General features: G+C 38.6%; 1 protein-coding gene across 1 annotated transcript in view; it reads left to right on the forward strand.

Moving 5' to 3' along the window:
* The first annotated feature begins 4,624 nt into the window (after positions 1-4,624).
* The window catches only part of IPCEF1 (interaction protein for cytohesin exchange factors 1), a 39,700-nt gene continuing 17,039 nt past the window's right edge, over positions 4,625-27,285 (forward strand). The window contains exons 1-4 of the mRNA XM_053460237.1: positions 4,625-4,714; positions 12,177-12,227; positions 25,682-25,718; positions 26,707-26,876. Coding sequence (XP_053316212.1) covers positions 12,204-12,227; positions 25,682-25,718; positions 26,707-26,876 — 231 coding nt within the window. The 5' untranslated portion in view covers positions 4,625-4,714; positions 12,177-12,203. The remainder of the gene's footprint in view (positions 4,715-12,176; positions 12,228-25,681; positions 25,719-26,706; positions 26,877-27,285) is intronic.

Raw genomic sequence — 27,285 nt, forward strand, 5'->3', positions numbered from 1 at the left:
CCTTTACCTGCTGTGAATCAGAAATCTTCAATGAAGGCACAGCCACAAGCCTCTTTTGCACTGATATTTCACAGCCACACTATAGTTTGTCTTCTTTCTGTTTGAGGCTGAAATGAAAGTGCGTGCTTACACTGAAATGAGCATGCTCTATTATGTCAGACCCACTTAGCAAGAGGGGTGTGATGTAACTCACACTAGATGACACTCAAGGTATGCTAATTAGTAAAACACATCATATTTCTTATCTATTCACAGCAAAGAGTGGGGCCCCTTAAAATTCTATTAAAGCCTCTGTATTTTGGTGTGGAGCTCTTCATGAAAGGTCTGTGTGAGATGAAATGCTGTGATGTAACTAACTGGTTGGTGGTATAAAGGGGATTCTGGTGCAAAGTATGGAAAATGTGTTTTCTCGCCATATCTGCTGAAGGAATGTTCTTTCTGATTGGGCTGTTCCTTTGGTTGCTATGGTCAGGCCTGGACTAGCCATCTGGCACACCAGGCAAATGCCCAGTGGGCCTCTGGCTGATTGTCCCCCATACTCACCCAATCTGCCACTTCTGCTACATGTAATGTGCATCCACACTTATGTCATTTATCGGCCACTGGCCTTAAAGTGCAAAAAGCCCAAGTCATCACAATCTGGCCCTGACAATGGTTATATGACAATTTTTCAAACTTTCACTAAAAGCACACATTTATACATGTAAATGTGTTGTGTTTTTTTTTTTTACTAATCCATTAAATCTGCATAGTTCAACAGTCACATGGTCTGCTTCGTGTGCAGTAATAAAACAGGGTAATGTTCTTACTTCTTCTTTTTTTAGTACTGAAACTTTGCCTTTCAGCAAAGTCATATGCTGGCATGAGGTAAGACCACTTTACCTTTTTTGCATTTTTTTTTGCTTGATATACATTATGACTATAATCTCTGCAATAAAATTGTGATTGAGTACAAAAATCCAAGTTGCTCTATTTGCATTGCTGTTTACGTAAACTTTATTGAAGTCGCAAACATGTAGAGAAGTGTCTGCTTCCTCTTTCTTTATGATTTTTTTTTCTTTTACTCTGTGATACAACTACAGTTTTAGCTTTTCCACAGGAAACTGTGTTACCGTCACAGATGTGCTGAACACCAGTCAGTGAAAATCATTAACAGAAAACTTTACCTCAAAATGTTACAGAGATTTTGAAATAATATGTTATTTTTAGGAATCCACTCAAGCATTTCATAGAACACACATGGTAGATCTTTCTAAGATAATAATTGGCCTTTTAATACGCACATTTTTATAGAACTTTACAGAAAGTTCCTACTGATAGAAATGCTAGTTATAGGTCAATAAGGCTCTTATCTTTGCAGACAAGATACATTCCTAGGGGGCATTGAAAAATACACACACACACACACACACACACACACACACACACACACATATATATATATATATATATATATATATATATATATGTACACATTAATGTCTGAGCTTCCTGCTTATAACATAAGCACCAAAAATAATAATAATAATGGTAAAGGGGTGTTTTATCATAAACTCAAAGATCACACAGGACCATGGGCTGTGTAACCCCTTGTTTCTGAATTCCAGGCATATTGCCTGTAGTAAGGCAGGTGTGTAGCCTATATACATTTTGCACTGTAGCATTACCGCTAAGTGTGATTAGGCTGTTGTTTTCACGTCAAAACAAATATTTTATAGCTAGTCTGTCCTTTGGTTAGCAGTGCAGAAATCCACTGGTTTAGAAGGATGGTGCATTGCTGATTTTTTTTAATTCTGATGAAATTATTGTTACAGTTTGTGGCTTGTGACACCATTATAAATCACCACCAATGTGTGATCAGCTGCATGTGGATCATTTATGCAACCCCCAGTGAAAAGTGCTGCTAAGACGGCTAATTTTGTCAAAAATATTATTATTAGGCATGAGCAACATAATTATGCATTCAATTCTCAGTAGCCATGGTTTCTAATAATTGCAAAAGTGAATACATATTTTGGATATACGTTTAATGTTGGGATTAATGAAACAAAAGATAAAAATGCAAGAAAGCAAAGACTTTTTAGAATAAATGCTTCTTTTATGATATAGAGTTTGCCAGTTATTTATAATAATTTAGATTGTACTTATATTGCACATAATTGTGAATACTCACACTGGAAGCTTTAAAGTGCCATAATATTGTGTTTCCTTAAAAAAATAGCAAAAAAACAAAACAAAAAAATGACTTGCATAACTGACAAATATATGGTACAAGGAAATATGACTTAACCTACAAAGAGGAAGTCAAAATGTGAAACGGTGTGGGTTGTCAGGAAGTGTTGTCAAATAAATGTTTGACTCCATTTCGTAACAAAACAGAAGCTAAGTCTCTGCAAGAGACATTACACGTTTTAAATATACGGTATATGTAATTGTAAATTGTCTGTAAGTTGTTAAGTTCTTGGCTGGTCGATTGTCTCAGGAACATAAGAAATAAAACACAGAGACTGGTAATACTATATTAATTTCTGCTGGAAAAAATAATTGGTCACAAAGGGTTAATTCATTTTGTGACACAAAAAACAATTTATTATAATAAACAGCCAAACTTAGTAAATCATAATTAGCATATGATTAACATAGCACATTATCATAATGCATTACCTTATGAATATTAACCAACGCTTATCCAAGACTAAAATTAATTGGAACATATGATAACCAACCAACCCTGGCATAGACTTACTGCTGCCACATATTGCTGAAGCCACTGGTGTCCTCCATTAGCATCCGTTGTTTAACTGTTTCCAAGCCCCCTGTACCCCAGCTGATGTACTGGCACTGTGCCACTGCATCCATCCCACAATTTCAGACAATATAACTACTAAACCTGGATCCTTGGACTTTAACCACACACCCAAATCAGCCTTCATTGCCCAAAACAGCACCCACAATGGAAATCAAGGTGAACAACTAATAACTGAGGAGTTCTGTGGATCCCCCGGTGCAAATCCTGATGAAAATGGTCCCACTACATCCCTCTGAAGCTAGTCCACAGTCCAACTGCAACCCGACTCGAATTGACACACTCTTGCCTGCCTCATGGCCCAATACACATACAAAAGAACAAGGATCCATACTTTATGTAGAGGACCTAGAAAGAAGCCATTTTTTTAAGAAAACAGTTAACTTATAGCACAACCATCTTATGGACTACAACATGTAGGGGCGCACATAACTGTGGATCCTAGACGACTCCCATCTCCCACTTCTCCTAATGACATCATACACCAGGCCCCACCTAGCCATGACAGTGGCTGACCCTATATTAAAAGAATGAGTCTCATATCCTGCAGGCGGGAGACCCACTGCCACTGGGAAAATAAAATAAATAAATAAAATGTGAAATAATTTAAGATAAGTCATATGTTTACTCAAACCTGCTATTCCCCAAGTGCTAGCCACTAACCCGTGCAAAGACTTCTATGAAAAAAGGACCCAAAACCGACGGCGCCAGCCACATCCGCCCACAAATTAAATTCCCCATTACCCACAGATGGCTCCATCCAAATAGATTTGCCATTATACTCCTGTAAGACTGTAGCCCAACCTCTCAAACCAGTCTTCATTTCCTTGGAATCCCTTATAAAATGATGAGGAGCTTTAACCGTAGATGTAGCGATCGACAAGGAAAACTCAACCCATGGACATAATCTTCCATGCAAAAATAAGCTTCCCCACTAATGTCTGAAGCTGCTTAAGTGACACCCTATTTTTAAAGCAAAAAACTAGCTTCCGTAACTTTTTCAACAGCGCTCTATCACTGCCAGCCTTCCATTGGAAGCTGTGCTCAGACTGGATTCTGACGCAGTCAGTGCTCGGTCAGTGCTAATAACTTAATGACGGTACCAGTGTTTTTTTGTCTTCCAAGGCTATAGTAATTATATTATAGAATATTCATAGTTACATACAGGCCTGGACTGGCCATTGAGCCGAGACAATCTAGCCCCCCGCCGAATTTGGAACCACCCAACCTAGGGTGACCACGTGTCCCCGATTCCCGGGTCCCGGGCAGCGTGGATAGAAACGCTCTTTTTTTTTTTTTTTTTTTTGGACGCAGAGGAGACAGAGGCACGCCTAGCAACCGCTCTCCTCCACGAGGCCTCTACCTGCGTCGCGGTGCCGGATTTCATGCTGAGCACCGGAATATGATGTCATATGCCACAACAACATGCATAAGCCTTGGGAGTGTGTGTTTGCCTTACAACGTGTATGTGTGCCTGTACGGGGCATTTAATGAAAGTGATGGGTCTAAGCTGTTGCATTTTCTGATATATGTTCTGTAATTTTTAATAACTTATTGGCAAATCTCATAATATTTTAAAGTACCCACATACATAGATAACAACTTGTCCCATCTCATAATACTTTGGGATGTTCTCAATAAATATATTTTTCTAAGTAGCAGGTAGGCTGAAGTTATGTGGTCTGAATCTGAATATTATATTCTAAAGCTTGAGAAAATGTATAGAAGCCCGCATTTTAGTCACCATACCAAAATGACGTCTGTGCAGTGAATACTTACTGTGGCATATGCTGTTTTCCTCTTATGCAATCTTAATGAAACTAGTTTGTGAAAAAGAGTTTCCTGTCAATGTGAGATACTTACAGGGGACCGTAGAGCTAAATTATCTTTGCTGCAAAGAACGTCTGGGTATGTAATTTAAACCTCTCTTTTATCTCAATGATGATCATTTCAGCTTTAACATGAAATTTAAATTAAGGGTTTGAGGTTTTTTATTTCTTCATCTTAAAGTCATCTGAAATTAGCTGGTTCATGCGTGTAAAAAACAAGATAGAAACTATCTTATGTAATATAATCTCATATCTCCTATCATTCATTCATTATGTATTATTTTCAATGTTTTATACAACACAGAATGTAAGGGTAGCTGAAGTAATAATGTAGATACAGTATTAGCTGGCAGTGTGGAATAAGGGCATACGAATACTCATTATTAACACAAAGGGAAATAGTTATAGTATAACAATTTTAAATTAATCGTGTACTTTTGTTTTTAGTATAGTTACTTGTATGGTAGCACGTTCTAGAATTCTCTTTGTTCAGTGACAAGGTTGTTTCCACTTGTGTTATATGCCGTGAGGAAAACGAAAATACACATTTGTTTCGGCCTGTTATATATTTTATAAGTACCGGTAATAGGACCTTTCTAAAGTTTATGACATAGGGGGAGCTTAATCAAAGCTGTCACATTTGAAGGAATTTACTATGCTGTATATTAGATATGAATGTGGATTTTTTCCAGTATCAATGTTCTGCTAATACGCTGTATTCATTTGGTGCCATCATATTCCATAGCGCTGTACAAGTAATTTAAGTAATAAGTAATTTATATTCATAGCAATAAAAAATATTTTGTACTTTTTTGAGTCATATTAGCCTCAGTAAAGTAATTATGACCTCTAAGGGCCATTGGTTTAGTCCATAGTCTGGAGACATGGTATTATTCAAGGTTCTCAGAGTGGTCTTACCATTGCAGTGCGGGTTCATATATGGAGGCCATGTGGACTGCTAGACTATTCTGGGATTGTGTCTTTCTGTTAATTATGCTCTCCCAGTGTTAATTACTATTTCTCAATTCTCTTCAAAACTTAATTTACCGCAATAAAGGGAAATATGGCGCTTATGTAAAAAGAGAAAAAAGAAAGAAACAACAATAGGGTAGAATGTTCAACAATACGACCAATGTGTAATGTGTGTATATTGCACTCACTAACAGACTTGTGCAAACAAGCTCATCTTAAAAAGAACCCCAATAGCACAGTATCTTTACAATATCATTATAGAAATACGTCCAGAACACTTACAGAAATGGTTGCATATAGATGGTATGTGCAAGAAACCCAGTGTAAACAATCTCTTTTAAAATGCTTCAGCAGATTTCTTCAATACAATGCGGGTTACTTCTATAAAGTGTAATAGCTGATAAATTGGAGAAAAAAATTGCTTTTTAAGGTGAGCTTGTTTGCACAAGTCTGTTAGTGAGTGCAATATACACACATTACACATTGGTCGTATTGTTTGACATTCTACGCTATTGTTTTGTCTTAGTTTTTTCCCCCTTTTTTGCATAAGTGCCCTATTTCCCTTTTATTGTGGTCTAGTGTAAGCCTTAGAGAGCTTGTTTTGGGCTGCTGCGCATTTTGGAAGTATCACATTATTTTATATTGCCTTTATACCTATTTGGCTAATTTGACTGAAACTGATATTTTTCTGTTACATTTAATTTAGAATATCCGATAATCTAGTTGTATTGAGAAAACACTCTGTAAATTCCTTAAAAAATGCTTATTCCTAGTTATATCACCGACCATATGTAAGACTTGAGTTAACAATCATTAACCATTTACTCACCACTCTAAGATAGCTGTGATAAATGTCAATTAATGTATTGCTTCATGGTATATAGTAAAATCTCAAGACTCTTGTAGGGGCCGGACTTCACTGCTCTTTATTTATACATAAGATCTTTGAGTCTTGCTACGAGTCTAACGATTTTAACACCAAAATCAGGATCTTGGATTCAATACGTCTTTATAAGTTTGTATTCAATAAAGGAAGAGTTTTCAGGAGAGTTGTGCCTTTAACTCCCAGACTTTACGATACATCATGAAATAACCATTATGAAAGAAGAATAGAGTCTCCTCACACAATGAATTATGCATTAGGCAAAGCCAACTGAGCCCTTCTTGATGGAGGACATTCATAATAAATAGTAAAGTTAGGGAGTTGAAACCACAACTCTCCTGCCAACTATCATTCCAACTCTGAATTTAGGGAATAAGCCCCACAGAGTCTACTATTGACTATTGAAATGTTCTATTCTGACTTAATAACAACCCAAGTGTGGTTTTCTTTTTACTGGTGTAGCATAGTTGAAATCCTGTTTAAATACAAGGACGTTAATTCAGAATATCTCATTGTTTTGATTATATATTTATCTCTTGAGAGTAACTATTTGAGCTACTAAAGAGTTAAGACTGAAAAAGTCTCAGACAGAATCACCTCATTTAGAAAATATAATTATATTTATGTCATGCTCTCCAAGGCACAGAAGGTTTGGCACAAATGAGCAGTTGATGATAAGAGTGAGACATACAGTAGGAAACCTAGTGCCTTCTCCTAGTGCCTAGTGCCCTTCTCAGCCAAAATAGTCAACTGCTCCAGGCACTTGCAGAGTATTTGAGTCCCAAGCACTGACCATATCTGAGAATTTCCCAGGGTAGGCTACCCGGGGCTTCTGTGAATATTGAATGTTAGTGTTCCATGGTGACAAGGCCACATTGGAAACCTGGACTCCAATTGTCCTCTTCTAGGTCTGAACCCCCTGTGGTGATATGCTACCAGGAGCTAGATGAAAGGCCAGATCTTTTTAAGACCATTTAAGCCTTCAAAGTAAGTTGGCACCAAATCTCCAATGCAACATTTTCAGTGATTAAAAGCATATTAAATAAATGCATTTGTGCATGTCAAATAAATTGCAGGGTGCAAAGAAAGCTGAGCTCATGTTATAAAAATTAAAGTCTTCACTTGCCCACCATAGGCTAGGTTGGTGAAGAAAATTGAAAAGAGCATGTAAGGTCCAAAATGCACTTACCAGCACCACCAAAGAAAATATACACATTGGGCTTCAATGTCTCTATTGAAGGCCAAGCTTCCCACCTCTCTAACATACTGACTTGATTTTAGCCAAACAGCAGAGAACCTACTTAAAATCAACCATTTATGATGTAGCTTTTTTGGCCTTGCTAGTGAAGATATAAGTATATTTATGATATCTTCACATTTGGAAAGATGAGGGAAGCCCTGCTAAGAGAATTTATTTCCATGTATATTTAAACAAATAGAACAAAATGTTAGGTAACAGGTACTATATGAGTAGAAGCAAAATATCTTGATACAGTAAATCATAGCTCACATATTCATTAAACTGCTCATAATTTACAGAAGGAAGCAATGTGTGCCCAGGACAAATGACTCAAAATGTACTGTAGATAGTATACAGTACATATCTACCTAATTAAAAATACCTAAATCCCTTTATTTATGTATACATAAGTCTACAATGCAAGATGTTTCTTCATAAAAGCAGAAAAGAAATGTTGCAGATTGCTTTGTGAATCATTCAGTTCCATGGGTCAGTTTAGGTGGCTCAGTATATAATTGGCTGGTTTCTAAGCAACAAATGATGGTAAATCTACCAAAAGTGTTCATTTTTTAAAAATGTATTATCCGCTAATCTCACACTAATGAAGCACAGATAAAATATTGAAAAGATTTAAATGCCACAAAACAAACTGTTTTCAGAATTCAGAAGCATACAGTTTTTCCCACAGATAACATGGGATGCTAAGGGATGCACCAAAACAGCTTAATTTACTACAAGTAGAAGGACATGTAATAAAATGTCATTAGAATATTTTTCTAAACAAAAAGGTAATTAGAAAAAAATAAAATAAACAGGGGAAATACTGCGACAGCACTGCTTTCCCCTCAAGTTCTACCCATTTTGACCAAACCTCCTGCAATCTATCAACATTTTCCAATCATACCGCACCCACTTTTTGCCTAGTCAATTGATTCACACTTGTTTTAATTTTTATAGTGGTCTTTGTGCCTCACAAGGAGCATGGAAATGTGGAAGAATTTATCAAAATATTAAACACGTCTCTCCCACTAGTTATTTGCACTGGTGTAATGACTAAAGTACAAATGAAATTGGTGCCTATGCCTCAAAAGGACCACTTTGCACATTGTATGTTATGATTGGAGAACAGTCACTGTCAGGAATCTGGGATTGTTGCCTTGCCAGTGGAGGTCCGGCTAAAAAAAGACAGATAATATACAGCGAGGTTACACCCGTACAACTTGTAGTCAACAATGTCATCTTTGTAGTCTATCTACATGATGTGCTTTGCAGAGAATCATTACTACACTAAAGGTAGAGTTGGCAGGAGAGCTGTGGTTTCACTCCCTCACTTCAATATTTATCATGAAGGGCCAAGGCTGGAGAGCTTCTCTATGTAGAAGGTCTGAGCTGGGCTAGCATATGAGTAATAGGTGAGGGGGCGTGATTAACCTACACATTATACAGGGTCAGCCAAGCTTTTCTTGAAGTAAAACCAAATGGGGGTCACATCTTTATAGCATGTTAAATGTTAACACTCATTACAATACAATTAGAAAAAGACTGAACAAGTGTTCTTAGGTGTACTTAGTTTTTCAGACATGGCTTCTCCATTTTGGCTTTATTTTTGTTGAATAAATTATGACACTTATGCATTATGTCATGTGTTGTTCACTCTGAGGTTGTATTTACCTAATTTTTCGATCTTGTTTTTAATACTTTCTGTTTCACACTGCTATGTATAATTTTATAAATTCTTTACTCTATTTGCTTTGGCTATTTTTTGGAAACTGTTATCTTGTTATATCAGGTTTACTTAAAATGTTGTATTTTATAAATGGATCGCTTATAAGTAGAGACTCCCCTATTACTGTTACAGAATCAAAAATGTAAAACACCAGATAAGCAGGTGAAGATTGTGTGTAAGATTATTGTCTATTTGCCCATTAAAATAGGTACTTTTGGCTGGCTAAGAATCTCTTTAAACTATTGTTCATTTCACCTGTTGCTAATCCACACCTGAGCACATGTCATACAGGACCAATCATACAGGACCAACATCATCCATTCCTGTTTACCTAGTTCAAGGTGTTTTTTTGAAATAAGGGATAAGGTTATGTAATGTTTAATTGGGTAAAGCTTGCCGCAAATCATGCCTAGTCACCTTCAAGAACTGAATAAACATGTATATGTTCCTGTGGTAAAGTCATGGTTGGTAAAAATCTCTTTAACAAAATAAGTGTTTAAAAATTGATGCAGGGCACCAATTCACATATCAAGGGTCTTTTGGCATATGGACTAGGAGTGGACCAGTCCTTGGTATATATACATTTGTGTAAATTAGACACAAATGGTATTTGCAAAAAAAATGGTGGTGTAGATAAAATGGAAAGAGAGGCAAGTCGCAACCATTTTACTTCACATAGCTTTCCTACCTGCCTTATTAGAACCATTGTATTACGCTAACTACTTCCAGGAATTGGTGAGAGTTTTTAACAATGGCCACATCATTTTGCACATGTGTCCCTATAAAGATTTGACAAAATCGATTTTATAAAAAGCAGACACAAATCCACTATTGCTAGTAGTAGACATTCCGAGTTATAACTGGCAAAAGTACAGCCATTATCGTATATAGCCTAATGGATCTGTAGTTATCTTGACCTCTATATACATATGGCTCAAATTGCCAAATACGAGCAAAAGTGGTGCTGCATAGCAAAGCCTGTAACTGTGCTATAGGCACATGTTTTGCAAAAGTAAAAAAGTGTTCATGCAAGAAAAGATTCACAGATTGATAAAAGCACATTATCCAATAATATATAATTACAGCTTTTGAAGATTCTATGTTTTTATCATGATTCTGGGTGATACATTAATAAATACGGATTATACTACTATAGCACATTTTGTCTACTTCAATGCTGTTATAGGGGTCCATTCACAAACATTTTAGTTGAGTCAAGTTGGCAGTAAAAGTTGCGCAGGCCAACTAAAATGAACTTGGCTACAAACCCAACCACAGTTGAAGTTAATTTGGCTCAAGCTGAGTTGACAACTTTCATAGAATAGGACATTTTCTATTCACAGATACCATGGGAAGAAAAACTAAATTAAAAAACTCCTTATTATCACCTGGTTTTCTGCATTAATTGTTCATGAAATGAACTACATCTAAGTCATAAGTACAGACATACAATATGCTTAAGCTAATAACACAAAAGAGAAAAATACGAGAGCATGAAAGATGGCACACCAACGAAATAACTGGTGGCAGAGGAGCGGATAACGCTCATGAGATCCCCAACGTTTCTGCATACCAGCCTTTGTCAAAGGTGATCTAACTGACCATTATTGCAACGCAGATTGCACATCATATTTTAAGACAATTGTATACATAAATGCTGGTAATTCCAAAGGGTTCGCTACTTTTTCTTGCCACTGTATTCAACTTGGCTCTAGGTGACAAGCTGACTGGTCAGAAGTAAGTGAGCTGACCGGTAAACATAATAGGGTTGCCCAACTCATTAAGCTCGACCAACCGTTCACTTGCTTCGTGCAACCATTAAATGGTTAATATTTAACTTGACAGTAGCTTAACAGTGCGTAATTCAACATTTTTTTTAATAGATGAGGGGCTTTTCATCTTAGCTTAGGTAAATGCTGTTAAGTTGTTTTGGGTTAAATCGGCGTAGCCTGACAATGTGAACTTGAGCGTTATGGAATCTGCTGGTGCTGTGTAAGTAAAATTTAACTTTGATGTACTGATCTACATATATCTTGCTACTTATATATTACTGCCTTTTAATTTGTGCCTGTTTGGGTATAATGTTTGATAGTAGCATCCTTTCTACTATTTTGGAGCAACCTCATACTCGATAGATGTTTTTTGATCCTTTATTTGATATATACTTATGTACAAGAGGACGTTCATAAATTCCACATTAAAGGGATACTCAAGACATCTCATGCAATTTAACGCATATGATGATGACATCTTCGTTATGTCCTTTTTTACAAATGCATGGAAGGATTTTGCAGAATCCTCCATATGCATTTCCACCCTCCCCTAAGCACTATTTTCTGTGCAGGAGATGTGTTCAGTGAAGGCTGCAAGTGGGGGTCTGTCTTGACCCCTATGCTCACGCATGGAAAATGCCTTCTGACTTTTTCCCGCCTCTCAAGCAGCCAATCAGTGGCAAGAATCGTTAAACCACAGCTGAAACAAGGCAGCTGCAGATCTGGTAAGTGATTAATTTATTTATTTGTTTGTTTATGAAAAGTGCATATTAAAGCACTCACGGAGTACTTCAATATACTGTACATTTTTCTTTAGGGGGCTTTAAGAGACAGTAAAATGTGCCTCTTAAGGCTTTAATTTATATGCTGCAGTTGGTCATTTGTGAGAGTATAATTGTGAAATTAGGGATATGCTTTATTTTTTATTTTATTTTTTGTTGTTGATAGATTGACCAATATCTTTGAAAGAGCACTATGGATTCCGAGGCCAATAAAGAGGTAAAAAAAAGCCACCTCCTCTGCATTCAAGTTAAGAGTCAAGGTTTTTGCACAACCTACAATTTATAGCTTTGTTAAGAAAGAGTGATTTCATGGCAGCTATTAAGCGGGTTAATTAAATCAAAAGGGTTCTTATCTATATATAGTTACACTAAGTTTTTTTAGAACTTCTAATCCAGAACAATTGCATAGAGTTGTTTCTTAAGAGAAATTGTATTTTGACCGGGTAATATACATACACAAGATGTTATACCAAATGTTTTTTTGAGTTTAATAGCTCTTCATCACTTCGAGTTTTTCTTCATATATATGTTTTTTATTTTGTACATTGGGACAAAAATTCACTTGAATTCAATAAATTTGAATTTGGCTGTGTATTAATTTTTTTTGTCACATCACACAGCTAGTGGGGAACAGAAAATCTTCTTGGTGGTCAATTCAAGTGACCAGGTACTGTTTATCTACAAAATCACCTCTGACCAAAGGGTTAATTTTTTTTTTGAACTCTGGTGCCTACACTTATATCGTTAATAATTCTGAGTCATCGCCAACCTCCTACTTTTTGCTTCACATAATGCCCGTTGGCATTTTCCATCCTCCTCCTCTTGGCCTTTAGTAACTCTCTATACAAGCAGCTTGATGTGTACAAGATAACATGACACTCAAAACATGTAATGGTAAAAAAAAAAAACTATTATTAATAAAAAAACTGCTGACAACATTTCTTCCCTTGTTATGCACAGGTTTTGTAATGTTCCACTTAAAAAGTCAGAGTGTAGGCTTTTATCTTTCTTTGTACAATATGCTGGTTGAAAAGATTTGTTTTCATACACACTTAGATCTTTAAGGACCCATGGTTTGAATCAGCAAATGGGTTTCTGAGTAATGCTGTGTGTATGAACATGACTGTTTATGCATGTAAAAATTGCTTTGGCAAAGAAAATTCTGGTTATTCCTGCATGAAATAATCTCCTTTGTAGATATATATATATATATATATATATATATATATATATACAGTGACAAAACATCTTGGCTAGAAATCAATAATGTCACATTACAACCAGGGTACATATCAATGACTGATAGGTAGATGTTGCCAAATAAAACGAGAAGTGGTCTCATTGATGGCTATGGCTGTGATTGGGTCCAACAACCTGTGGGAGTTCTTCCTTACTTTTTTCACACTGGACAATTTACAAGGGGAAAGGACAAGCATTCAATATATAAGTATATATATATATATATCTACTATGGGGGTAGTCGGTCTTGTGGCTGGATGTGTCTGTCTGACGCTGCCTGGCCTATTCTGCCTTGTTCCTTGCCCCTGTGCCTCAGTGTCCTTCTATACACTGGGGAATCAATTCTTATTGTTTCTAATATGGGGAAGGGGAATCAGTCTTGTGGCTCAGTGTGTTTGTCTGCCTGTGCCCTGCCCTGTGCTTCAATGTTTTTCCTTACTTTTGGAGATTATTTTTTTTAGAGGGGGATCTGTCTTGGTGCTGGATGCCAGTCTGCCAGTGGTTGGCCTTTCCTGTTCTGTGCCCTGCCTTGTGCCTCAATGCCCTTCCTTACTCTAGTGGATCAATTCATGTTTCTAATACGGGGGTATTAAGTCTGTGTGACAGTGCTTGCTTTGTGCAACAATGCCCTTTCTCACCCTGGTGGATCAATTCTTGTTTATAATATGGGGGATTCAATCTGTCTGCCTCTGCTGCTGCAGCTCAATTTCCTTCCTTATTCTGAAGGATACAGATTTTTTTTGGGGGGGGGGGGATTCAGTGTCCTGTACAGTGGGGCTGGATATGTGCCAGCTTCTACCTACTTCAAGTACCCTGCTACTGCTGCCAACATATCACTTTCCTAACTCTTAAGGATCAATTAAAAAAACTAGTAAAGTTTGTCCGAATTGATTTTGCTTACCATGCACAAGTCTACTATACACTAATTGATCACTGCCATATCCACCTAAGCTAGGCTCTGAAATACCACCTCCAGACAATGCAAACAAAGGTCCAGGCAGGTAATGCCACACTTGGCTAAAGTATCTTCTTTCAGGGCATATCCTTGCAATGGGAGCACAGGGGAACTTGTGAGGCTTCAGGGGTTTAGATATCCATGCCCTACACTAGTTGTACATTTCATTAAAAACCCAGACACAGGATCAAGCCAAGCTGGCGCACTGGCCCACCATGTTCTTCAATTGATCCACCCCAAGATAATATTTGCACATGATCCGTGCACAAAATCCATTTTTAGATGTAAAAGTTTCCAAATGCTGGATGAACTCTACTGGATTTGGTCACAGGTAAAGTTTTTAGCTTAAACGAGAAATACATTTCTATTTTTTTTTTTTTTTTGAAACTGAATTTTTATTGAGATCAGACATAAAAATAACACAAGAATCCTCCATGTAATGCATAGGAGTAACTACATAAAGAAAAACAACAGAAAAAAATGCGCACTACAATTGGACAGTACTACAAGTATACCGCCATACAATGCGGAAAAACAATGTAGAAATATCATAAGGGTATAATATGTATACAATATGTCACACAGATCTCAGATTTTACATTTTTAGGAACAGGGAAGGGGAAGGGACGGGGGAGGGATAGGGAGGGATGGGGAGGGATGGGGAGGGATGGGGAGGGGATGGGGGAGGAAGGAGAGAGAAAAGAAAGAGAGAAAAAAAAAAAAAAAAAAAAAAAAAAAAGGAAGGGGGGGGGAATGAGGAAAGAGCGAGAAGAAGAAAGCAGTAAAAGAAAGAGAAAAAGCCCAAAGGTAATCAAGATGCCAGAGTCGCCTTCCGATACCAAACGGTCCGCAAATCTTTCAGGATATAACCACTAGGCATAGGGCAGAATGTAGCAGTATAATACTCATCCCAGGTCGCCCAAGTGTCATGGAAAATGTGTGGAGTGTTAGAGGCGGAATGCGCCATCTGTTCATAAGTACGGGTAGTAGTAAGCGCATACAAGACGTCCTGAATCGTGGGAGGGATTGGGTCCTTCCACTTGCGCGCAATGCAAACCTTGGCTGCGATCAAAACATGACCCAGTAGTTTTCGCAATGGGGAGGCTAATGACGGGGGAAACATATCCAACAACGCAATCTCCACCTCGGCCGCTATTGGAATATGCAACAATTCCACTATGAGATGAAAAACAGCCGTCCAGTAGGATTTGAGCACAGGACAGCCCCACCATACATGGAGCATGGAGCCCACTTCCCCGCACTGTCTCCAGCACAATGGGGAGGAGGAGGGGAACATTTTAGCTAGCCTGGAAGGAACATAATACCACCGAAAGAGAACCTTCCTATTGGTTTCGAAGTGAGTAGCATTTTTTGAGACCCCCTGAAACGAGGAGAGGGCATGATACCAAGTTTGAACATCATATTCCCTGCCAAGTTCCCTCTCCCATTGTAGCATAAATGGAAGTTTGTCATCAGACCCGTGACCCAACAGATCAGTATAACAAACCGAGATGGCCCCCGGAACACAAGGGGCTTTCAGGCAAAGCCGAACGATCGGGGAGTCAGGACAGGAGGCAGGGAGGTCCCTCATATGCTGCGAAAGGACGTGCCGAACCTGGAGATACTTAAAGAAATCACGACTGGGCAGGGAAAAAGTACTCTGCAGGTCCTGGAAAGAACGTAGACGACCCCCGGAGAACAAGTGGGATACCGAAGTGACACCACAACGTATCCAATTATCCAAGTGGACATGAGGGATAACGGGTTTCAACGAAGACAATGGAGCGTGCCCGAGAAGGTGATCAGGAAACCGCAACATGGATTTATGTTTGTCCCACACTGCCAACGAGAGCGAGGTCGTGGGTAAGGCATCCGGCAGTGGAGGTCTAGAATTCTTAGGAAGCCACAGAAGATCCCGTAGCAAAAATGGGGGAGTAAACAAGGATTCATGGTCCACCCAGGCCACCCTAGATGGATCTGAAAAGAGAAGAAGGGTTTGAGCCAGGTTGGAGGCAAGATAATAGAGCCTGAGATTAGGAATCCCCAAACCCCCAAGTAATTTAGAGCGCTGTAAAATATGATACGGAAGCCGGGGCCGTTTGTGGAGCCAAAAAAATTTAGACAGTCTGGTTTGCATCGTACGAAAAAATCCAGAAGGCAAAGCTATGGGCAAAGTCCGATAGAGATAAAGCAGTTTGGGGAGGGAATTCATTTTGAAAGAGACAATACGGCCAAGCCAGGAAATCTCCAGTTTTGACCATCTGTTTAAATCGTCACAGATTTTGTTCCAAAGCGGTAGAAAGTTGGATTTAAATAAGGAACCAGCCGACTTAGTAATGCGGACCCCCAAATATGTAATAAAGTCCGTACGCCAAGAATAATGAAAAGTCCCGGACACGGCGTCAATCACCGAAGTCTCGTATCCTATATTAAGAGCCTGCGTTTTATGCCAATTAATTTTGTAGTACGAGAGATTACCAAAAGTAGACAATAACGCATGTAAATTTGGAAGAGAAATCGTTGGATTAGTGAGTGTCAGGAGGACATCATCAGCGTACAAATTTTAGATGCAACGGAGCGTATGGGAAAGCCCGCAATATCGGGGTGATCTCTGATGGCAATCGCCAGCGGTTCCATGGCTAGAGCAAACAAAAGCGGCGAGAGCGGGCATCCCTGGCGGGTGCCATTGCTAATAGCGAAGGGCTCCGAAAGAAAGCCAGAGGTATAGACTCGCGCACGGGGCTGGTCGTAGAGGACAGAAACTGCGGTAACGAATTTCTCTGGTAAGCCAAAAGCCCTCAACGTAGAGAGCAGATACCCCCAATGAATGCGGTCGAAAGCTTTCTCCGCATCCAAAGAAAGCAGCACACAAGGTGTATTAGTAGATTTCGCAAGATGGGTAATATTAATAATGCGCCTCGTATTATCAGACGGTTGACGACCTAAGATAAAACCTACCTGATCATTGCGGATCAAGGTAGGAAGCAAGGTATTCAAACGGTTAGCAAGCAATTTGGAATAAAGCTTAAGATCCGTGTTTAACAGGGATATAGGTCTATAATTTTCACAAGCCGAAGGGGACTTCCCGGGTTTAGGGATGGTGACTACATAGGCTTCAGACATTTCACCAGGAAGGGGTGTAGACTCCAAGAAACAGGAAAAGAGATCACTTAAGCGAGGAGCCAAAATAGATTTAAATTTTTGATAATAAAGATTGGAGAAGCCGTCTGGACCTGGGGCTTTATGAGACTTCAAGCGGGCAATGGTACGCTCTACTTCATCAGGTAAGGGCGGCGCCACCAAAGCCTCCCACTTATCTACAGAAAGCCGAGGGATTGAAAGAGAGGAGAGGAAATCAGCAATCTCCACCGAACGCGGTTGCGGTAAGTCCGTCTGTAGACGGAGGTTATATAAGGAGTCATAGTATTTCGCAAACATATCAGCGATGTCTTTTGGATTATACACCCTCCCACCCTGAGAAGTCTGCAAATAATGGGTAGTACAGGCAGACGTCTGGAGTCGGAGCTTGCGAGCCAACAAGGAATCAGCTCGATTCCCCTTTGCATAATACTGCAGGTGAAGCCGACGTAACGCGAATTCCGTGTAATGTAGTTGAAGTTTATGTAATTCAGCTTTGATCTCCCTTATCTCATCCTGAGTGTCTTTGGACCAAGATGCTTTATTGGTAAGCTCCAAGGACACCAGACGGTCAGTAAGTTCTGAGATCATACGTAATCTCTGCTTCTTTTGAGCAGACGCAATTTTAATAAGATGACCCCGTATGACTGCCTTATGGGCAAGCCAGAGGGTGGAGGGCGAAATCTCCGGAGTGGCATTGGTCCGAAAATACTCGGCGAGCGCATCCGCAACATCCACGCATACCTCCGTCTGTTGCAAGAGACTTTCATTTAGGCGCCATCGGGCTGATGGTGACAAGGAGGGACCATTTACCAGGGAAATCCACACAGGAGCGTGGTCAGACCACGATATATGTCCTATCTCTGCGCTTTGAATCAACTGCAGGACCTCACCATCTACCAAGAGCATATCAATTCTGGAATAACTTGAATGAACATTCGAGTAAAAAGAAAAGTCCCTACCTAAAGGGTGTACCACCCGCCAAGTGTCAAAAAGGGAGTGTTGGTGAAGCAAATCTTGGAATTTTTTACCCTGGTCCGTCAGTGTCCTCAAATATCTAGTAGACAATTTGGCGGAAGAGTCCAAGGAGGGAGTCGAAACGAGATTAAAATCTCCTCCAGCAATCACTCTACCCTGCCTCAGCCTGTGTAGTTTAGTGAATACATGATCACAAAAAGCGGTCTGACCGGAATTAGGGGCATAAAGATTAAGGATAGTATAAGTGGTACCGTCAATGCAACCCCGAACAATAAGGTAGCGACCCTTCGGGTCACGGGTCTGAGACAACAACTGAAAGTGAACTTGTCTACTAATAAGTATAGCTACACCCATAGTCTTGTTGGCAGCGCGCGCATGATATTCTAGGGGATAATATTTGGACGCCAGTAATCGTGCTTGGGATTTAGCGAGGTGGGTCTCCTGAATCAACACCACCGTAGCCTTACGCGTTTTGAGCTCCTGAAACAGCATCCGACGCTTATGTGGGGTATTTAATCCCCGAGCATTAATAGAAAGGAAGGTAATTTGCATCTTGGTACAATAGCAGTGGCAACTGGATAACGACCGACTGACCTAAGTGGCAAAGAGAAGAAAAAATAGAAAGAGAGAAAGAAAGAGAGAAGAGAAGGAAAGAAAGAAAGAAAGAAAGAAAGAAAGAAAAAAAAAAAAAAAAAAAAAAAAAAAACAAATTAATAAATAAAAAAAAAAAAAAAAGGGGTGGGGGAGGAAGAGGGGGAGGCAAGAAGGGAAGGAAACAAAGGAATTGATAAGAAAAGCAAAAGCACTTCAAGAAACACACAATTTGCGCACAACCTCAATGGTTATACAGAACGATGTGCTCAAGAAATACAGTGAACCGTATGTGGGGGCAAAAAACCAGCAGTGGCTAGGACTAGCTGGCACACAGGCGAGACAATGTTAAGAAAACTAAACATTTCTCCGGACATCCGGAAGACAGTATAAGGGAAATAGTCATAAAGAAACCCCGAACAATAAAAGTCATGAGAACCAAAACATTGCATTTATACAGAATCATAAGATTCCCACGGAAATGAACAGGCAGCAAGTACAACCAGGTGTAAAAGCATGCATAGAAACACAAAACCTTAAAGTATATCGTGTGAGACCCCCCCCTGCCAGAGGGGATAGAAAGAAAAAAAGAAAAAAAAAAAAAAAAAAACAACCCAGCAGGGAATGGACGTGTGTGTATGTGTGGTACATGTTCGAGGCCAAAAAAAAACAAAAAACCAGCAGTAGCTATGACTTGCTGGCACACAGGCGACTGAGAAATCCCCGGGCACAGGGAGGATAGAACAGGTGAATCAAGCAGAGATCCCCTAGTAACCATAGTCAGAAAAGAGAGAGAAAAAAAAAAAAAAAACCAAGGTAGGTAACCGCATTTATGGATACAATAAGGAGATGGGTGGGCACAAAACTTAGCCCTGTGGAAGAGTGTGCATATGAACAATACAGAACCATGTAATACAATCTGATATCAAAGTAGTTGGGGAGTTTGTCAGGAACATTGGAATACATAGTGCACCAACGTCACGAATATAGAACATATGCAGGGCACACAATAGAGCCCATATGTAGTGGGCAGGGCCATACAATAGATCCCATAAACAGCAAATAAGAGAGAAGGAGAAATAAATAAATAAAAAAAAAAAAAAAAAAAAAAAAAATAATAATTCCAAGTCACAGTACCCCAGAAAGATACATGTAAGTATAGACACATTAAATATGGGAAAATAAACATAATTGTGAACATGTGTGTATGTAGTGCAGGAACGACTCAAAGGTAAACCATTTGTGGAATAAATAGTAAGGCCCAGACGAAGCACGTAGTAAGGCCCAGACGAGGCCATAGAGATACATGCAAGTGTGATCACATTAAATATGAGAAAATAACCATAATTGTGAACATGTGTGTATGTAGTGCAGGATCAACGCAAAGGTAAACCATTTGTGAAACAAATAGTAAGGCCCAGTCGAGGCATGTAGCGCAACATGGAGAGGCAACACAGAGAAAAGAAAAAAAAAAAAAAAAAAAAAAAAAAATAAAAACAGTGAACCAAGTGCCGGCACAGCGACACTGTAGCATCCCATATAGATTCACCAAATGTATACGGAACGAAATCTCAATACCCTGCAGAGAGCATATTAAACATAAGAGATCACATGTGTGTGTGCGATGCACGAACGCCTCAGCCATATGTTTGTAGGGAGACAAAGATGAAAACTCGAAGCTCTCAATGGGCGAGTAGGGCAATATGTAGACATGGAAAAAAAAAAAAAAAAAAAAAAAAAACCCACTGAGACATGTTAGCCCATAAGTCGTGAGACCATGTGGTGCAGAAATGAATGAGTGGCAAAAAGGGAGGAATACGTCGTGTGCATGTGTGTATGTGTGTATGAGTGTAAGAGTGGTCAAATGCGGGGTCCAGAGGGTAAAATAAAAAAACCCCTCACGCAGTGGGTAACCAATAAACATATCAATAGCCCCAAATCAGTGAAACTGTGGTTGTACAACAAAACCAAGGAAGGGGCTTCAAATATCAACAAAAAAAAGTCAAAGGATACCAGAGCAAAGCAAAAACAGAGGGCTTATCTGAGAGTCATGTAGACACAGGAGAAAGCCTTGAGGGTGAAGTGGACACCGAAGCAGCCTTCGCATGTGATCGGGAATGGTGTTGCTTCGTTGTCCGCTTTCTGCTGGGTCTCACTATGTCTTCATCTGTGGGTGAACGTCGAGGAACAGGCATAGAGTCCAGTTGGTCTATGGATGTGATGTCTTCGTGGACTAGGTGCCACTGTTGTAGAAGATCAAGCCCCTCCATAGGTGTGCAGGCAACATGAAGAGATCCGTTTCTGGTAATGAGGAGCTTTGTGGGAAAGCCCCATCTATATGAAATGTGGTTTTTCCTCAGGGCTAATGTAATCGGGATAAAAGTACGGCGTTTCGCCAGTGTGGCAGAGGAAAGGTCCGCAAAAATGTGTAGGTGAGTGTATGGTGCAGGAAAGGAGGGATGTTGACGGGCCCGTTGCATAATAGCCTCTTTAGCCGAAAAGTAATGGAGGCGTAAAATCACATCTCTGGGAACCGTGGATGGCAGGGATTTCGGTTTCGGCACTCTATGAGCCCGATCAAGCCGTAGGTCCGATTCCGGGATATCTGGTAAGAGCACGAGGAAAAAAGAGCGAAGGTACGCATGCAGGGCCTCAACTGTCACCTCCTCAGGAATGCCTCTAATCCGTAAATTGTTACGCCGAGAGCGATCTTCTAAATCAGCCATTTTAGTAAGCAATGCAGCATAATTATCTTCCAATGCGTTGTGCCTGTCAACTAATTCATTAAAGGTGGATGAAAAGTCAGAGAATTTATGCTCCATGTGGTCTGTACGTGCCCCCAAATGCGCCAGGTCTTGTTTTAAATCTGAAAGCATACCTTTAATGGCATCAGTCATAGAGGATTGCATAGTATCCAGCATGTGTCTCAAGATTCCTGGGGTCACGGGAGCCTCTGGGTCTATATCCACTTCACCATCTGCGTGATCAGGCTGCGATGGCGGGAAAGAAGACTCGTCGCCATCTTGTTCTTCACCGCCCGTCCGTGTACGCTTGGGAAAGTAGTGCTGTAACTTGCTCGGGGTCTTCTTTACATGTTTCGTAGACATCTCCTCCGCTTCAGGGAACGAAACGCTACTCGGAGAAGACACTGTCTAGGAGAAATAATGGTTGTAGCCGCGGTATCGCTCGTGTGCTGGCGGAGCTCGTCTCTCACACGTCCATGCAGCTCCGTTGCCAGGCCACGCCCCCCATACATTTCTATTTTAAAGAGCCACTAGATTAAGCTTTCCTTTGCAAATAAAATTAAAATATAGTTTTATTTCAAATCAGAATGAAAAAAAAAAAAAAAAAAAAGGCGCAGCTGGCCAACCTGCAGCAAATTAGCTGAGACTGGATGCTGAAAGAGCAGTTTAACTATTCAAACAAAGAGAACTATGCTGTTCTATGAAGCATTTAACATCTTTGAATAAGTCTCTGTTTTGTTTTTTACATGCTAACGCACTGATATTTTCCCCCAGTTTTTGCAAATTTTGAACATTTGGGTCTACTCACAAAAAAACAAGTTGTTTACAAGTGACTTTAACCCCTTTACGACAAAGCCCGTACATGTACAGGCTCACAATACACTATCCTTAATGGGTTTAAGGACAACACGTTGTCCTTAAGGGGTTACATTTTGATAGTTTCATGCAAGTTTTCATTTATTATGTCCGGGCCTAAAGCTTGTAAAATTAAGACAAATTTGGGGTCCAGGAGCCACTAATACCCTGTTGATGATCAATTAATGAAGGGGATTTGATTAGCAGCACCTGTCTGCTACTTAGCATGGCTTCTCCATTTTGGCTTTATTTTTGTTGAATAAATCATGTCCATGTTTAATATGTCATGTGTTGTTGTTCATCTGAGGTTGTACTTACCTATTGTTTAGACCTGCTATGGAACAGATGATTGTTATTATGTCCTGATATGTTAAAACCATAGAATTCAAAGAGGATGTACTTTCTTTTACACAGCTGTACATACACACACACACACTTTACATATTACACCTCACATATCACACCCCACACCGTTTTATTTCCTGCAGTCTATCTCTACAGATGATATTACCGCAGAGTCACGTAAGGTGACTTGCCGGTAATCACCCCCTTCCCGTGAGCAAATATAACGAAAATAAAAACCTGAATTACTTTTGAAAAAAAATAAACTGGGCTCCCAAGGCCTCCGTGTAAACCAAGAGGGGCTTGATGATTGTCCCCAACTATACCCCTTCATACCTCTGGGATGGGGATTAAAGTGGCACTTTAAAAAAACAAACAGTATTTTGTTGGCAGCCATAAATGTTGCCTGCTGTTTCATATGTGGTCTTTAGTATACAATGCCTAAGAAAACATTTCAATCAGTTAAGTGTATATATAATAAAAGTGTCAGTGATTCTAATGTAATATCTGAATCTCTTAGTAGATACTTACTGGTAATTTATGTTTGTTTCCTACTGCAGTCACTTAGAAAATGCAAATATTTAAATATTTATACAGTAATTATACAAAAATTACATTATTCCATGTCCCAAACCACTCTTTGAATGGCACTGTATTCATAATGTCCCTATGTTAAGCCAAGCCAATGCATTTGTTACTAGGGAATATTGATTAATGTCACATGACAGATTTAAGACAGCAGCCAGTTAAATTAGAGAAAAAATACTTTTAGTTTCCCATAAATTCTCTTATGATATAATGACATTACTCCTGATATGATAGTTCAGTCATATGTTTTTCTATATTTGACGGGAAGGGGTGGCAACATCCTGGAAAATCTGTAGAGTTTTCCCATATGATGGCCGTCTCCACCTTATCACTTTAGGTAATTAAAGCTAAAACAGTAATGATAACTAGTAAATGACTTGGGGAAATATATTTTTTAGATAACTGGCACCAGTGTGAGTCTAGCACAAAGGTTCTTTTGATAATCACTGCCTAGAAAGTCTGCTGACTACACAAACACATTTCAGAGGTCAACTGTATGGACAATCCAAAATGGATTATGTAAAAAATAGTCAAAAATAAAAAATGAGATATTATATAGATTTACAATATATTGTTAGGATATAGACTACATTTTGTAGGTATACACATTACATATACTGCAGAGAGGTCTACAAAAAATATATATGGTTAAGCTGTAGTTATCTCTTACAACATAAAGGACCAATGAATGCATGCATACTTGTTGACATAAAACACAGTAACATAAAATAACAAGCAATTACATAAACTATCTTAAACTAAGTTGAATTATGTTTATATATAGATATATACATTACACACGTCACATCATTTTAGGCATTTTAGGAGCATCATCTAAATATTACTGTGTATTAAGGCATTTACTTCACTGAAAAATAAAAGTAGATAATCCTAAAATCATATTGCCTGTCCTGGTGTTAGAAATCTTAACTTCCTCACAATATTAGTTTTTGGGGGTGATATGTGTGAGGAGTGTACACAATATACATATATATGGTTATGCTTTAGATTACTGATACAACATAAAGGTCCAATTAATACATGCATTACCTGTTGATAAATAAAATGCAGTAACATGAAATAAGAAGCAATAACATAAATTGTTGGCCTGGGTTTTTCATGGAAACATCTCCATGTGCCTTCTTCATTTCTTTATTCCTGTAACTGCTATTTTCTCCATGGGTTCTCAAACCAGCCTATGAACTTATAGTGCTGTTTCTGTTTCCCGAACACAGAATCTGCTACTCCCAAGATAAGACAAAGATTTCAGCAGAAATTTAAGTTAACCATGCCCCTTTCTAGGATTTCGGAGTCCTAGATAGCTTGTACAGGAAAACGTTTAACCTACAATTTCACCAGTCGCTTTCCATGGCAGCTGCCTATTTAGCATACCCAGATTCAGGTTCTATAAACAAGAAGGGCACATGCATACCCAAGACAGCACACCGCCACTGTGGACATTGATTGTACACTTGTTTTGTTCCTGTAAGTTACAGTATATAATGCAAATAAACCCAACAATTCAACAGTGGGTGGAATTAATCTGGTATATGGAAGGCTTGCCTATATGGATAGAATTTTGGAACACCATATAGGACTAAGATGGTTTAGTTGGACTTAGAGGTGTACTTAACGTTTTCTAGAAAGTAGCACCTATTCCAAAAAGTAATCTTTAAATTAAAAAGTGCAGAAAAAAGCAATGCAGAGTGATACATATCATACATAAATATTGTTGCCATATCTGTGTGGCGATACTAAATCAAAACAAAAAATAACTTTACATATCCTAAATCTGTTTTTATAATTCTGTCCTCGGAGCATGCATTTGCTATATCCGTATGACGGTGTGTGCAGAAAAAATAAGTTTTTTATTTCTTCCTTTCACTGGAAGATTCATTCTAATGTGTTGTCATTCTGTTGTGGTTTTGACCGGGTGAATTAACAATGGTTTGTATACTTGTTCATTCAAGCGTTCTTTCTCAAACTCTGCTGTACATTTCTGGGCACTTGTGCATTATTCACAATGTGGGATTTAATAATGCCTATCTTCACACATTAACTGCAAGTAAAGCGGTTTTATTTTAGAGCAGAACGCTTCCCTTTTTCCATGCAGTGCTTGTGGTATAATCAGGCTTTCAAGTAGACCCTCCTATTTAACTCCAGCCTCTTCCATTCTTGGTGTATGTTCACAATAAGAAATTTCCTCTCTTTTGCTTTCCTCTTTTCATTTCCTGACTGTAGGTTTCCTTGCGTCCGAAGCTGAACACGAAATCCAGAGGTAATGTAACTCTCCACAGATTTCTATGTATTTTTATTTTCTGTTAAATAATACTAAAACCTGCCCCTTGGGGCTATTATGTATGAATTGTTTCATGGAAATTAAAGAACGTGTAATGTTTCAGTACGTTACAGTTTGAGTACATTTGCGGGAAAAACTGAATTATAGTTTCTGTTAACTTCCAAACTCTTTGAATTTGCAATGTAAATTGGAGTTGCAAACAGCTTGCTAGTTATTATTACGCTGATCGCTTTGCTTTGTTTTTGTCAAGGAGTATGGAATTTCCTCACTGCTCAGCTGTAAACAGGAAAAGTAGTTATTGAATACTTTGACCATCAATGCAAACATTTATTATATATCTGCTTTTATTATTGCAAAAGCATTTAGTAATTTTGAAAAACATCATGATTCTACAAAATCTGATCTGTGTTCGATAATGGCTTAATTTTCTAAGATTATAACAATAGGTGCCATTCTTCTTCTTTTTATCGTTTAAATATATAATACATAACCAAAGATCTGTGTGAAGCAAATTTACCACACTGAGGGCATACTATGGCATATGTTTTTAAAATGTTATATATATATATATATATATATATATATATATATATATATATATATATATATTGTAGACCTTTCCCAGGGAACAAAATAAGGATATTTAATTTGATATTACATATTACAATTTATGTTTGACTTTGTCACAGTGCGGTGTTTATTATTACTGCCTAAAATATAAGATATCCTGTTGACAAAAAAAGTTAATCTACTAGTAGCTACAATTTCTTTAAAAAAGGTTTAACATATTAATTATAATATTAATATTAGTGATTACATTTTACCACTTTGTTTATCAAGATTAACCAGATACTATCTGCATGTTACCTTTGAAATGGCTACTTGCCTACTTAAGGGAGGATTATTTAGAAGGGACACTTATGGATATTATCACTTAAATTACCTTTATATTTATTTAAATATGTAGGAAGCATTTTCAGTATGAGCCGAAGAAGGATTTCATGTAAGGATCTTGGAAATGCTGACTGCCAAGGGTGGATGTATAAGAAAAAAGAAAAATCCTTTCTGGTCAATAAGTGGAAAAAAATTTGGGCTGTGCTGAAGGGTTCCTGCCTTTATTGGTACACAAATCAAATGGTGAGCAAGTTATTTTTCATCAGTATCACGTGATTATGCAAAATAACATAAATATGTTGCCAGCCAAGTATGAAATATTACATACATTGTCTGAAAATGGCCTCAAGACATTATATTAATTGTCTGATTAGAAAAGTTCAACATGTTATTAAACTTAAATATATATCTATGTATATACCGTATTTATCGGCGTATAACACGCACTTTTATAACTAAAATATGTAGCTGAAAACCTACCTGCGTGTTATACGCCGATAAATCCTAGAGCCAGTGGCGGAACTACCGGGGTCGCAACTGCGACCGGGCCCTGGAGTTCTGCCAGTCAGGGGGGGCCCAAGGGGTGCCGAGCGGTTGCTGAAGACGACCGCTCGGCAACTCTCGGGCCCCCCTGACTGACAGAAATCCAGGA

The sequence above is a fragment of the Spea bombifrons genome, chromosome 3 (genome assembly GCF_027358695.1).
Source record: "Spea bombifrons isolate aSpeBom1 chromosome 3, aSpeBom1.2.pri, whole genome shotgun sequence".
NCBI classification, from domain to species: Eukaryota; Metazoa; Chordata; class Amphibia; order Anura; family Pelobatidae; genus Spea; species Spea bombifrons.